The sequence below is a fragment of the Anguilla anguilla genome, chromosome 2 (assembly GCF_013347855.1).
Source record: "Anguilla anguilla isolate fAngAng1 chromosome 2, fAngAng1.pri, whole genome shotgun sequence".
In the NCBI taxonomy this organism is placed as follows: Eukaryota; Metazoa; Chordata; class Actinopteri; order Anguilliformes; family Anguillidae; genus Anguilla; species Anguilla anguilla.
Genome location: NC_049202.1, coordinates 58,917,642 through 58,931,825, shown reverse-complemented (window position 1 = coordinate 58,931,825; position 14,184 = coordinate 58,917,642). Strand labels below are relative to the sequence as shown.

The window sequence follows — 14,184 nt, the reverse complement described above, 5'->3', positions numbered from 1 at the left end:
GATTCTACATCTTGGAGAATTATGCAGCTTTTGATAGACAATATTTTATAAAACTGAAATATTTTTCCAACATACTCACAATGTATTTGTTTGCCTTCTTGAGCAATATCAATATTTTTAACAGCTATACATAAATGTGATATTTTAAATAAAGCTTGAAGACTGAATTCCTTTTTACGTCTGTTGTATATTAATTTATTTATTTGTCTGAAAATATTAAGAGATATGCATTGTACAGTTTAGGTTGTTTGTCGTTTACTGGAGTCTGCGCTGTGTCTCATGGTTTAGGGCCCTCAGCTTCTCCCTCCACATTCAGCTCACCATTCCTATTCAGTCTCTCCTGCTCACACTTGGATTTGATTGTGTTTCTCAGCGCAGTGGAAGGTGCCATAACTGACCTACTGGGGATATTACATTACACGTATGTTTCTTTTTTCCTTTATTTCTCATCATGTTACAAAATTAAAGAAGGAACAAAAAAGAACACACTTTAAAGTCCATTTAATGTAATGCTAATACAAGCAGACACATGAAATGCATGTTGAACATGTTGCAGAGTCTCAGCTGTTTAAGCTGTATGTACGTCTTTCGCGGGTTTTCTGCATCATATATAAAGTTTAACGTAGGACCTGAAACAAACATACAGCGATCAAAGCTGACTAACGTAGACAAAGATGTCATGTGCAGCTCTGGTGAATCACAACCTCAGATAAATATTACACAAATTCTGCACTCTAGAGGCACAACAACTTCCTGTTCTCATTCCCAAAACTCACTGAGTGTCCCCATGACTGTACCCCCAATCAGGATTTCCCTGCAAGCTGGGAAACATCACAATGAAAAATAATCCTGAGCTCTCAAACGTTCTTCATTCGACATGAGCACACTGATCCAGCTTCTGTGTGAAGGTTTTATAAGTCAACTTCCACATTCTCTTCAGTGTATTTGACAGCTGCTTCATTAGGTGACCCTGCACATCAACAAACATGTATAAACACAACAGAGGTAGAGAATTGGGAGTGAGAATGAACAATGTTGCAGCCTGAAACCTGAAACACACGTTGTTTTTAGATGTGTTCCCCTGTAAAATGACATCACCTGGTCTCCTGCACCATTTCACACACAGTATAATTGAGGCCAGCAGCAGAGGAGCAGCTCCCAGACCGAACACCAGTCTACCTGTGGAGAGACACAGAGATGAGGGATATGTGGAAAATATAAACCTGGGCATATACAAGAATATATGGCCTGACAGGGCGGCAATCGGAACCCATGAAGTGGTTAATATCTCTTATACTATGGCTACAACTAAAATGCATGAAACAATTAAAATATGAAGGTATTTTTTTAAAGACATTTCATTAACTAAAACCATTGTATACACATCTGTCACTTCACTAAATATGGTTTCTCTGGTAATGATAGATGGCACCAGTGTTTCTCTTTTCATATGTATGCAGATTAGTCTCACTATCAGCCATCAAAAATATTACAAAAGAGAAAAGACATTAAACAATGAAAAACAAAGTTCACAACCATTGATATGATTCATTTAACAAACTAGTAAAAAAGTAGCATAACTACGCTATGCTAATATCTCCAAGCTTAATAAATGCTGCACCCCTGACCACAAAAATGTGAAATGTGTTGCAGCTGAGATATTTTCTGGATAAAAATGCTTTCTATCCGCATATTGAACATTAGCTATTGATTTTTTTTCAATAACGTGGTGTTCAGTTTCCTTTTATTTTAGTATTTCTAAGTCAACAAATTGAAAGTTTTCGTGTAGCGATTTAGAACCATAATGAGGCAAATTGCCCACATTGCCATGCCTATACACAAATATATACAGCAGCCATACCACCATGCACTCTGCTCCTGCCGACTGGCTGAAGCTAAGCAAGTGTGGGCTTGGTTAGTACTTGGATGGGAGACCACCAGGGAATTCTGAGGAAGTGCTGTTGGTGGGTCAGCAGGGGGCAATCTTCCCTCTGGTCAAATAAACCCCAATGCCCCAGTGCAGTGACGGGGACACTGGGCTGTAGGAGATGTCATCTTTCGGATGAGACGTTAAACCGAGGTCCTGACTCACTGTGGTCATCAAAGATCCCATGACACTATTCGCAAAGAGTAGGTGGTTCCTTGGTGTCCTGGCTAAAATCCCAGATCTAGCTATAGCAAAAAAAAAACTTGGCACCTAATCATCCCCTGATCTAATTGGCTAAAAAAAAGTTCTCTCCCTCCAGTGGAGCTGCTCAGTGGCCAGCAATAGAGGATTGTGGTTGTACTGGGCAGCTCCCAGGTGTAAATGTGTATGAGTGTGAAGCAGGGCGTTGCTGCAAAAGAGCATCCGTGCTCAGCGAACCTACCCTGGGTAAATAAAGGGCAAATAAAAAAATAATACATGGGTGTCAACCAATCAGTTAATGGAATACAATGAAATGCACTGTAAATATATTAAGGTAAAGTTCTATATCTACATAAAAGGCCTACCTGAGACTCACCTGCAACAGTCAGAGTGATGGAGTCGCTGCGCTGTGATGTCACTTTTCTCCCCTCCAGCCTCCCCTCACACCAGTACTGCCCCTGGTGAGATCCAGCAGCCCCAGTGATGTTTACACTGTACTCTTTAGTGAGAGATGTGGCTGTCTGGTTATGGTCGTCTCTGTACCAGAAATGTGTCCAGTTGCTGTAGGAGTCCACCTCACACCTCAGGGTGACGGTCTCTCCATTGTACAGTGGGCGCCATTTTGACTTCACGATCAGAGTGGCCTTAGGCAGGGCTGTGGAAAGGAGACAGACTGGGTCACAGTTTCTTCTGTCAGAATTTAGAGATGACTGAGGAGGAAATAGTTGTGCATAAATTGCAAGGAAAAATAACTAGAAATATAAATTTTATTTGATGCTATAGGTGGTCCTGCACAATATTCCATAAATATTATAATTTTAAGCATTTCACCCAAAATAAATTATATATGTGAAATAATAAACCAAATATTTTTATTCTCTATAGTGTGAGCATAAGTTGAGTTTCATTGAAATTAGGATAATTATACAAAGCGTCCAGAATTGTTGAATTCATCAGAATGCCAATAACATAATGGTGTGGAATGTTTTTGTGACACACATTAGGCCCCATAATAACTGACCATCATTTGAGTGCCGGAGCATACTTAAGCATTGTATCTGACTATGTGCATCCCTTTATGACTACAGTCTACCTTTTATCAAGTGGATACTTCCAGCAGGTAATGCGTCTTTTCACAAAGCACACGTCTCCTCTAGCTGGTTCCACAAACAAGATGATGACTTAATTTTATTCCAATGACTTGCACAGTCCCCAGATCTGAATCCAATAGAGCATGTGACATATCCATATTGAAAGCCTACCTGAGACTCACCTGCAACAGTCAGATTGATGGAGTCGCTGTGCTGTGATGTCACTTTTCTCCCCTCCAGCCTCCCCTCACACCAGTACTGCCCCTGGTCAGACCCAGCAGCACCAGGGATGGTGAGTCTGTTACCAGTTACACTGTGACCAGCAGTCTGGGACACGGCCATCTGGGTCTGGTCTTTGTACCAGGAATATGTCCAGTTGCTGTAAGAGTCTACCTCACACCTCAGGGTGACAGTCTCTCCATTGTACAGTGGGCGCCATTTTGGCTCTGCAGTCAGCTTGGCTTTAGGCAGTGCTGTAGAAACAGGCAGACTGGGTCACAGTTCTGTTGTCATGGCAGTGTTTTTATGACTATGGAGAAACCAAATCACCCTGAGGCGAAAAAATTCAGGGCAGCTACATTCCTAATATTAACGACATAGAGATATTCAAGAATCAACAATGAAAAATCTATAATTATAATCCACATAGCACAAATATGAAACTAAGAAAGAGGATCCCAGAATCATTACAGCAGTTGCACCCAGTGCATTATGGGAATGTGCCAGTTTTGCACACTTAAAAATGCCTGGATGAGTGAGACCACCAGTGTTCAGCTGTTGATCAGTTTTGACTCACCTGACACGTTCAGTCCGACATGATCACTATAGGAGCCAAAATCAGCGCACCTGTATATACCACTGTGGGCTTCAGTAACAGGTGAGATGATGTAGGTGTTTTCATAGGATGTGTGCTGTACCACCGAACGATTTGATTCATTTCTGTACCATATGAATCCATAATGTTTGAATGGCTGTCCCAAACACCTGAAACCAACAGTCTCTCCAGTGAAGAACAGGGGCCAGTTAGGCTGCAGAGTCAGTACAGCCTTTGGGCTCCCTGTACAAACAGTGCATGCACTACGTCAGTACATGTGTTTAAATACTCATGACATGTTTATAGTGTCCTGATTAATATTGTGGCTTTATTAGTTTAGAACAGTAAAGATCTGCTTCGGTTTGTGACTTCTGTATCGCCCCCTATTGTAGGACATTCCTTGAGTCTCACAGAATATTATCTACACATTACAATCCACATATGCATTCAAACTCATCACATCATTATGCTGTTATATAGTCTTAATGTGAGTACTGACATTCTGTTATCAATCATACGTTTCATTAAACTAGCAATGCTGTTTTCTCTGATAAATCATCAGGTAAGAAAAGGTGAGATTTGTTTTAATATCTATGAGCACTCACCCAATCTGGCCATTAGACTCAGCACTGTAACACAGAACAGTCAGAAATCATTGGTTGTATCAATATAATGGTCAATGAAGTGCATTAATTCCAAGAGAAAGCTAAATTACAATTATTTTCCAAATGAAGACTGAATAGACCCCATCATTTCAATCTGATTACATGATATGTTCTCTGTAGTATTTTGGATGCGGGGTAAACTTAAGTAAACCAGTTATGTGAAAAATCAGTTTGAATGTAGTGTGTTCATTTGTTTGAAGTAACATTTGAATATATTGGGATGGCAGGTATGCCATCCCGCCAAGTTACGCCTTGTTGGGATGGCAGGTATGCCATCCCGTCAAGTTACGCCTTACGTACACTTGGCCCTGTGTTTTGTAATCTTACCATTTTACAATGTCATGCAAACTTTGTGTCAGATCAAAGAGTGAAATATTTTGAAGTGCCTCATGGAACACATTGAAATTCATGTACAAAACTGCTGCTGAGTAACTACAGGAAGCACATTTCTCTACTTGCTTCTGAACTGAATTTGAGTACATGTACAAGTTATTGTATATTTGCTACGTACAATAAATACTGCATGTAAAATACATATTGTACATACATACATAGAGAACTTCTTTATCCCCATGGGGACATTTCCCTCGCAGCATGTTACATTCGCATTTACGAACACACACTTATACCAAGAAACATACTATCATTCGCGCAACAGAAAGGCTGGGCAGCGAAATACATAGGCTACATATCAATACAAATTGGACATATACATGCCTATTCAATAAATCTTGACTGTGAGAGAGTCATCCACACATATGTTTGGCCTGTCCATGTAGTGCATGCTTATACACACAGGGCCAAGTGACTTGAAAGAACTGAGGAAATATTGGGTAGCATTGCTTTGAAATACATCTTACGTAATTTCGGTGAGGCAAGATAGCCTATATTGTTTGTAGTACCGTAACTTGGCGTCATTTTGATATCAATACTTTTGAGTAACTTGGCATTTTTGTACGTTGAAAACATGCATTTTTAAAAATATTCCATATACATCACTTCTTGTAGTTCTTCCTTAGACATGAAAACTGTATCACACACTCTCACACACACACTCACTCACTCACTTTGAACTGAAACATAAGTTCAGTGGCATGTATATGTAACAAGCACAATCTCTCAATTTGTATTTGAAATACAAATGTTAAATAACTATCACTTCAGTTGAATAATCCGTCTGTTGTCCTGTAGTAATTCATTCTGTAACGTGCATATTTCAGAATCGTGTGACTTTCTATATGCAACGACAGCTTTTATGACACACACTCAAAGAGTGCTTCTGAAATATTGATTTGAAACACAACTATAGCTTAGACTATTTACATTTTTTGAAGCATCATTCTTTCAGATGTTTTTGTAGTTTCAACGCTGTGCCATCAAACACTCAGCTCGGTTCAATTCAAATATGCTTCTATAACCCTTTTTATAGAGACACCGTCACAAAGATGCTTTACAGATGAACAGGAAATAGAAACAATTTAAACCCCTGTAACGAGAAAATGGCTATAGAGACAGACCAGTTAACTGCATAGTAACAGAGTATTAACTCTTCCTGTTATCTATGGTGTTTTCCAAGACCTCAAGTCAAAAACGTGGCCCTTAATATGGCCCAAATCCAAGTCTAACACACTTCACATCCAAAACCTATTACAAGACCGTGTTTCTTATCTTCTCTCACTACATTTTGTTAGTGATCATTCAAGGTATTTTATCTGCTGAATTAAACGCATACTTATTCACTCATACTTTTCTTCTTATCTAATAATGCAGGTAATTCCAAGGCAGCCCAAGGGCTGTAGAGCATTCTAGTGTTGGTGAGGTCAAATCATACTGAGTTACTTCAACATAACTTAACAAATGTGTTGTTTTTTTTTCTCAATCAAATGCAAATTTCACCACAAAAACATCATGCTAAAAACCTTTACATTATAAAACTGATTTAGTAGTACTCACAGATCAATGTGACCCCTCTGTTTGCCTGCATGATTCAAGAAGAAGTTTAGTGCTTCAAGAACTTCAGTGGTCAAAAGGGCGGAAAAAAAACCCTGGCAATTTCTTTGCAGTATAGCACAGCTACTGCATTCTTTTCTTAACTGCTTGTGTGGTCAGCAAGTTGTGAAATTATTCTCACACAAGCTCACACATTTCCTGCCTACTGACAAAAAAGTCACTAACAGCAGAAGCCAGAAAACCCGTAGGCACTCACAGTACCAAGCAGGGAACACATTACCCAAACTTGTGCTTCAATTGTGTAGGCTACATTCAAAACTAAGCCACTTTGTATGACCTGCTGACACTAGATACCTCTGCATCTGATTTTCTGGAGGTTCTGTTCGCTCTTTGTCGAACATCCTTCTCTGGGAGCTCTGGGCCAATTCACAAGAACCCTGAGATTGACTTATGGAAGAAGGTTCACACTAAAGAGTCTGCTCTGATGTTTAACTGTACAGTTCCTGGAAAGGACTTGGGGTGAGGGGGTCAAGTCAATTTGCATAAATGAAATTCAAAAAACAGTGCCCTCAAAAAGAATGGTAACGGTAATCTGAAATTAGTTATTTTTGCCTTTTATTTAAGGAATTTGGATTTAAGATCGAAAGATGTATATGAGACAAAAGTAGAAACAATCAGCTTTTATTTTACAGTATTTGTATCACCATTTTACCAAAACAGCTATTTTTTTGTTGAGTCCCCTGATTTTCAGCTGTGCAAAAGTAATTTAAAGTATGAATATAAAATCAAAAAGTAGGCTAAAAGTTTCTTGCTTTACACTTTCAGCTGTCCATCATTACGTACAGAGAAAAGAGTTCACTTGACCTTTACCATACTTTTAGAGGACAGTATGTGAAAGCAAAAATAAGGAAGCATAAACTAAAGAAAAAGTGGAAAACTTCACTCTCATTATCACCAGAAATCAGAGTGATTTTAGGGCAGAACTGTGCCTAAATGCACTGGTCCTCAGTGCAATGCAACACTGCATGGTTCAAAAACCTGACTATGTCAGAGCTGACTGGGAATGTTGGACAATGAACAATGAACAATTGAACAATGCACAATTGGCTAAAGTGCTGTCCTGGGTGTGTGTGATAGGCTGTTGTGCTGTCCAGAGAGCGCAAGATTAGCTATAGTGTCCAGCCAAAGGCTATTTCAGTTTGACAGCTTCAGTTTCACAAAATGGCCGCGTCTCTGTCTGGTATAGCCAAGCAGCAGGCTGGTTGCATGCCTTTGAAAGGATGGGGCTGCTAGAACGCCCGCTAACAAACTTACACAGGATTGGGTGCAGGTCTGTGGCCCTTTAAACATACAGTGAATGTCACTCTGAGAAAAGGCATGAGAACCTCTACTATCCTGCATTTTACTTTGCAGAACATTCAATCCTGGGAGGTTTTTTTTCTTGGTGTGTGCATCCCCACAAGCCCCCTCCCTTTTTTTCCCTGCCCCAATGCAAAGTGCAATCCAATGCAACCAGCCCACCATAATCCTCTCCCAAACGCTCATGGGTATGGGTGTGGGAATAAATAATATGTTAAAATAAATAAATACATAAAATAAATAATAATAATAATGCCTTTATTTTGTTGCAGATTTGTGAAGACGCCACAAAATGTATTTTTCTTTGAAAATAGCAGCATTTGGCCAGCAGGTGGGGCCATAGAGCAGTAAAAAAATAGAGTATTTCAAGAAAAATATGGTGCTAGTATGCCTTATCTTTAGGGTACGTTGTAGTATGCAGGATTTCCTGCAATCTGGCACCACTAATTCAATAATGGTGATGGAGAGTAGAGGTTCTACTATAATGATCTTTAAAAAAACAGACAGTGTCAGAGATGTAACATTGAGGCTAATGTGTGAGGTCCCGCCCTACTGAAAGAGCAGCTGTGTAAATAGCATGTAGTGGCTACAGTCTCCTATAGGCATTAATCAAGGTCACCCCTGTAGGGGCTGGACTGTCAGAGTGATGTTTCTCTGCTATGCTGCACTCACTATAGTTCCTTCTTCCTTCTTCCTTCCATTTATAGCCACCAATAAGGCTGTAGTTTGTCAGTGTTCTTCAGCACGATGTGAAATGAAAGCTTTTCCTGTAAATAAATAGAAACAGGCCAATAGGTCTGCATGTGTCCAAGGCTGAAGTTAATCTGAGCAGACAGAGAGACTCACTCTAATACTGTTGGGGTCTGAAGTGTGAATAACCCAGTTAAACAATAAGAGAATCCCCTGCTTTCTCCAGGTTGACTGCAGGTCTGATATTCAACTTGCTGCAGGACTGTGTTGTCTGATGTGTTGGCATGACACAGCAGTTCATCTGCGGTTCTCTAGCCCCCTCTCAACAGCTCAGAGAGACAGTCTAACTGGCTCCATCCTTCTTGCAGATATGGACTTCATGGCTGCTTGGACACAGAATTATTTGTGTTCTGTCTGTTTCTCCAGGCTTGGCAGCTGATTGGCTGCAGCAGAAGAGCTGTACTCACAGCTGAGGACCACTCTGTGGGAAACTGAGCAGTAAATGGGCAGAGGGGGCGGAGTTAATGCACTCAAAAAACCACTACACTTTCTGTTCCTGGCTAAGACAGTGTGCGGGCAGCCATCCTTCAGCATTTAATTTAATGCCTGTACCACTCTACTAATTCTCTCAATGAACAACTGAGGTCTCTTTCCGCGATCAGCATTCCACACGTGCGCCCAACCCCCGCTGCCTTTGCACATGTTCACTGAACAGAGGATGCCACTAATTAAATTAAAAAACAACACAGATCAATGAACTTAAACCCACCTCTTCTGGTTTTAATGTTAAAGTCCCAGTACCTGCGTGAGATCTCCTGCTGTTGGCCATGCTGACTTCTGGCTGATGCAGTACTTACTTGTGTCCAGGTGAGGTCAGCAGAGGACATGTTTCAAAAACTGAAACAGCGAGAATAAAAAGGTTCCCAGTCTTAGGTGGAAGCTGGCTGCAGAGGAAGCCCATCCGCCACTGGCTAGCCTGGTATTAACAGTTAAAGATGGGCTCGATGTCAATAGAGAGCTAATGGGGAATCTGTCAAAGCAAATAATCATAATGATTGAACAGATGATGGCCTGAGGTGTTAAACTAACTGGAACAATATACATCCCCTTGTACAGTAAAATCTGGTTCAGAACAGCGAGATCATCCATCCAGGTCTCCAGGTAGTGTCATGACAGGAGTTTGAACTAAGATGCAGAGAGAATATTCTATTTCCTCTGACATCATGCTTTAATCATCACAGTTTTTCTGGTTTGTGTCACTCTCTGGGGCTCCTGCCTCTTCCCTCCCTTTATGTTCTTAATGTTATTATGTTCTTGTCTTCATCCACTTCTCTCTGGATCTTCTCTGATGTCTCTTTCTCATGCTGCTGGAGCCTCCTCAGTTCCCCTCCTCCTCCACGCTGTCAGTTTTCTGGAGGAACTGTGTGATTTGAGTGTGTGCTTCCTGACATTGCAGGGCTGAAGTGCCGGTCAGTGAAGAATTCCACTGCAGAATTCCACTGCATCCCAAAGCCTTTCCTTGTGTACTCAATCCTTCATTTAATAAACCCTGTCTGTCACTCACTTTTGTTGCCACGTACGACTAACCCCCAAAAGAGAAACAAATGATTATTTGATGTTTTTTCATTTTTAATAGCAGGAGTTGCAAATATAGAATTCTTGCACTGAATGTAGTGAATGTTTATAATATACTATAGAGTTTTCCAACCTGTTAAACTGAAACTTGAAAAGGGATAAGGTGAGAACATAGGTAATTGGATATTGGAGTGTGAAGTGAGATTGGGGTAGTTGGAGCAACATTCATATCCATTATGTCTGGCAATGGTAGATGCTGGCAGGTGTGTATCTGTGTTATGAAAGGCTTGCATATTTTCACCAATAGGTGTCAGTAAACTCCCACTAAAAATGTGGGGAAACAACGGTCTTTCTCTGGGACATAGCTAGACTTCTGTTCACCAGTTCTGCCTTTCAGCAGGTCAACAGTAATGCCACAAAATAAACGAGTGTACATCAGGAGTAGCGCTGTCATCTAAATTTATTGAGCCGGAACTAAGGGAGTAATGGGGGTTGGGAGTACGTGTGGAATGCTGATGGCAGAACAGAATCATTTGTAGACTGCCAGAGAGGTGGGAGATCTCTGGTGTTCATTGAGAGAATTAGTTGAGCAGAACGGGTATAAAATTAAAGGGGCATGTAGGATCGGTGAGGATAAAGAGATTCCCCCAGGGGGGTGGGACGGGGTTGAGATTCCTTGTGTGCCAGTTAATTTTATTTTGGTTTATTCTTGGTGGCCAGGTCTGTGTTGTGTCTCGAGATACTTTTAACCTTTGGTACAGCACCTTTGTGTGGTGTCTGTGTTGTGATTGGTTGTGCTTGTAACCAGGACGAGGGGCTTATCTGGCGGCAAACGGGGGGAGAAGCCATTGCCTGGAAGCCAGAGTGTACAGCGGCGTTGGCAAAACCGCGGACCAGGCTGGAGGCGCTGTGGGAAGTTGGAACAGGAAGTGCAGCAGTTTCTTGAGAAGTCTTTAGTTTATTCAGAGCTCAGAGTGCAGTAACTCCGCCCCCTCTATCTGTTTGCTCTTCAGATTCCCACATAGTGTTCCTTAGCTATGACCTAACACAGCTCTTCTGCTGCAACCAATCAGCTCCCAAGCCTGGAGAAACAGACAGAACACAAATGATTCTGTGGCCAAGCAGCCATGAAGTCCGCATATGCAAGAAAGGTGGAGCCAGTTAGACTGTCTCTGGGCTGACGGAGCATGGTGGCCAGATGTTGGGCTTTGACTGGGCATTGTTGGGCATTGTTTTTGCAGAGGTCATTATAGAAGAACCTCTACTCTCCATCACCATCTGGGAATCCGTGTTGCTGGATAGTAGAAAATTTTGTATAGTAGAGCGTACCCTAAAGATTATGCAGGAGCCAAATTACTGAAGTATTTATTTGTTAATTATTTTTAAAAACTCAATGTATTATTTTATTACTCAAGTGCCCCACCTGCTGGCCAAATGATTTTACAATAGCTTCTATTTTCAAGTAAATGTCAGAGGGACATGCACTGTAAGTTCAAAGGAGCACAGACAAGCACCCCATCCTGTGTAAGTTTGTAAGCACACAGACTAGCACCTCAATCTTGTGTACGTTATTTAGTGCACAGACAAGCATCCCCATATTTTCAAATGAATGCAACCAGCCTGCTGCTTGACTATTGAGTCTGACCAATCAGAGGAGCTGCTATGTTGTGATGGGACGGTACTCCTCACAAACTGATGCCACCTTTCTGTGGACCACACTACAGCCTCTGGACAGCACAGTAGCCAATCACATACTCCCAGGGCTTCACTCTAGCCAATTGTGAGCTGTCCTGCGGGTCCAACATTCACAGTCAGCTCTGGCACAGTCAGGTTTTTTAGACCATGCAGTGCTTCATTTCACAGAGGAACAGTGCATTTAAGCAAGCTGCTGCCCTAAAGTCTCTCTGATTCCCTGTGATAACGAGTGGAGTTCTGCACTTTTTCTTTAGTTTATAAAAAAGAAGAGAAGAAAACATGAAGCTGGTTTGCTGTGCAGGACCTACTTCCTTATTTTTGCTCTCACAAACAGAGCCCCCCAAAAGTGTTATAATGGTAGAGCGAAATCGGTTTTGCTCTGTGCTTACGGTAAATGGATATTAATATGAGACAAAAGTACAGTCAGCTTTTAATATCATGGTACCATTTCTCAGAAGCTGCTGTCTTTGTGTTGAGTCCCCCTATTTTCAGCTGTGTAAAAGTAAAAAAAAAAAAAATTAAAATTAAAAAGCAGAAGTTCTTTCCTCCACACTTTCAGCTTTCCATTGTTTTGGTTTTTATTTTTTTTATTTTTTTGTCTCATCTGTTCATAAAACTGTTTCAAAACTCTTCTGGCTTGTCTCTGTATATTTTGGCAAATTCTAATCTGGCCTTTTGATTCTTGACGTTGATGTGAGGTTTTGTATTTTGCTGTTTAGCCTCTATAATTCTGCTCTCAGAGTCTTCTGCATTTGGGGGCTTGCTATGTTTTTACCCCTGCCCTCTGGAGACTGCTGGTGACATCACTGACCGTAGTTTTAGGGTTCTCCTTCACAGGATTCGTCTGTCATCAACTGCAGTCCAACTCATACAGGTACTTAGAGTTGTATGTAGCCTACACAACTCACATACAAGTTTGAATAGTTTATTATCTGTTTGGCACTGTGAGTGCCTGTGGGTTTTCTGGCTTCTATTGTTGGTGGCTATTTGTCAGTAGACAGGAAAGGTAAGAGTGATCTTCTGCAGATATATATTTAAATTTAGTTGATTTTAGTTACAGAAAAGCGGAAGGTAAAGCAGTGATGAAGTAGAAGTGTGGGAGCTTCTGGAAGAATTTTTTTTGCAACTTGCTGTCCACACAAGCAGATAAGAAAAGAATGCATTAGATGTGATGTACAGTATATATAATAGCCCAGGGGTTTCTTTTTTATCGCTCATTTGATCACTGAAGTTGAAGCACTAAACTTCCTCTTGAATCATGCAGGCAAACAGAGGGGTCACATTGATCTGTGAGTACTACCGAATCAGTTTTTTAATGTAAAGGTTTTTAACAGACAAGTATGGTTTTGTGGTGAAATTTCCATTTGATTGAAATAAAACAACAACAACAACACATTTGTTAAGTTATGCTTAAATAAATAAGTATGATTTGACCTCACTAATACTAAATGCTCTACAGCATTTGGGCTGCATAGGAATGACCAGCGTTATGGGAAAAGAAGAAAAGTATGAGTGAAGAAGTATGCTTTTGCTTCGGTAGATAACATACCTTGAATGATCACTACCAATTTTTTGTGAAAGAAGAAATACAATTTTATTTATCTGTTATTTGAAAGAGACATTGGACAGTTAGCAAGTACCCCAGAATTAGCTTGATAACTAAATTTCTTCAGTAGTCCCTTGGCAGGTGGGAAAGTGGGTAAATTTACAAAAAATATGTACAAGCAGCAATTTGCAATTATAATAAAAAGGTTGGTGTGCATCAATACACTCTAGCAGTAAAATAATAAATATAAATAATCGCAAAAGGTACCAATGTAGCATATTGTGCTACAAATAAAATAATAAAACAAAAAATTACACGATAAAAGGTAAAACAATTGTACTTAATAATATAACAGTGGTGATATGTAACTGGCTTTTTAACCAGAGCTTTCAGTGTATTTTTGCACAGAACATGTAACGGCTTCAAATATGTTCACACAAACAGATATACTTTCCATTCAAACTGATCATTGCCGAACTCAAACACTGACTGGTGGACCAGAGTTTACCCAACTTCCAAAGTACTGCATGGATGACATCTTGAAATCAAACAGCTTGAAATCAAATGATGGGGGCCATTTCGATGATGATGTCAATGATTCCTGTCTATTTTTTTCTTTTTTTTACAGTGCTGAGTCTAATGACAAGACTGGGTGAGTGTCACTAGATTTT

The 14,184-nt window shown here is 40.4% G+C and overlaps 3 protein-coding genes across 5 annotated transcripts in view; 2 read left to right on the top strand and 1 right to left on the bottom strand.

Moving 5' to 3' along the window:
- Positions 1-14,184, top strand: part of LOC118219848 (hemicentin-1-like) — a 508,226-nt gene that overhangs the window by 373,722 nt on the left and 120,320 nt on the right. The window contains exon 28 of the mRNA XM_035403310.1: positions 14,142-14,165. Coding sequence (XP_035259201.1) covers positions 14,142-14,165 — 24 coding nt within the window. The remainder of the gene's footprint in view (positions 1-14,141; positions 14,166-14,184) is intronic.
- LOC118219862 (high affinity immunoglobulin gamma Fc receptor I-like) overlaps positions 1-14,184 on the top strand; it is a 221,744-nt gene that overhangs the window by 149,254 nt on the left and 58,306 nt on the right. The gene's annotated exons all lie outside the window — the stretch shown is intronic.
- LOC118219864 (low affinity immunoglobulin gamma Fc region receptor II-like) lies at positions 485-6,854 on the bottom strand. Of its 3 annotated transcripts, none has more exons than XM_035403355.1 (7): positions 6,652-6,854; positions 4,639-4,662; positions 4,016-4,276; positions 3,402-3,692; positions 2,505-2,801; positions 1,099-1,179; positions 485-970 (listed from the first exon to the last, which is right to left on the bottom strand). In XM_035403355.1, exons 1-7 carry the CDS (start codon positions 6,680-6,682, stop codon positions 912-914), a joined length of 1,044 nt encoding a protein of 347 aa, XP_035259246.1. In that variant the 5' UTR covers positions 6,683-6,854; the 3' UTR covers positions 485-911. The 3 variants fall into 3 exon arrangements, with proteins under 3 accessions (XP_035259246.1, XP_035259247.1, XP_035259248.1); XM_035403356.1 differs by having other exon boundaries at positions 2,505-2,783; positions 6,652-6,851; XM_035403357.1 differs by lacking the exon at positions 4,016-4,276 and having other exon boundaries at positions 6,652-6,852.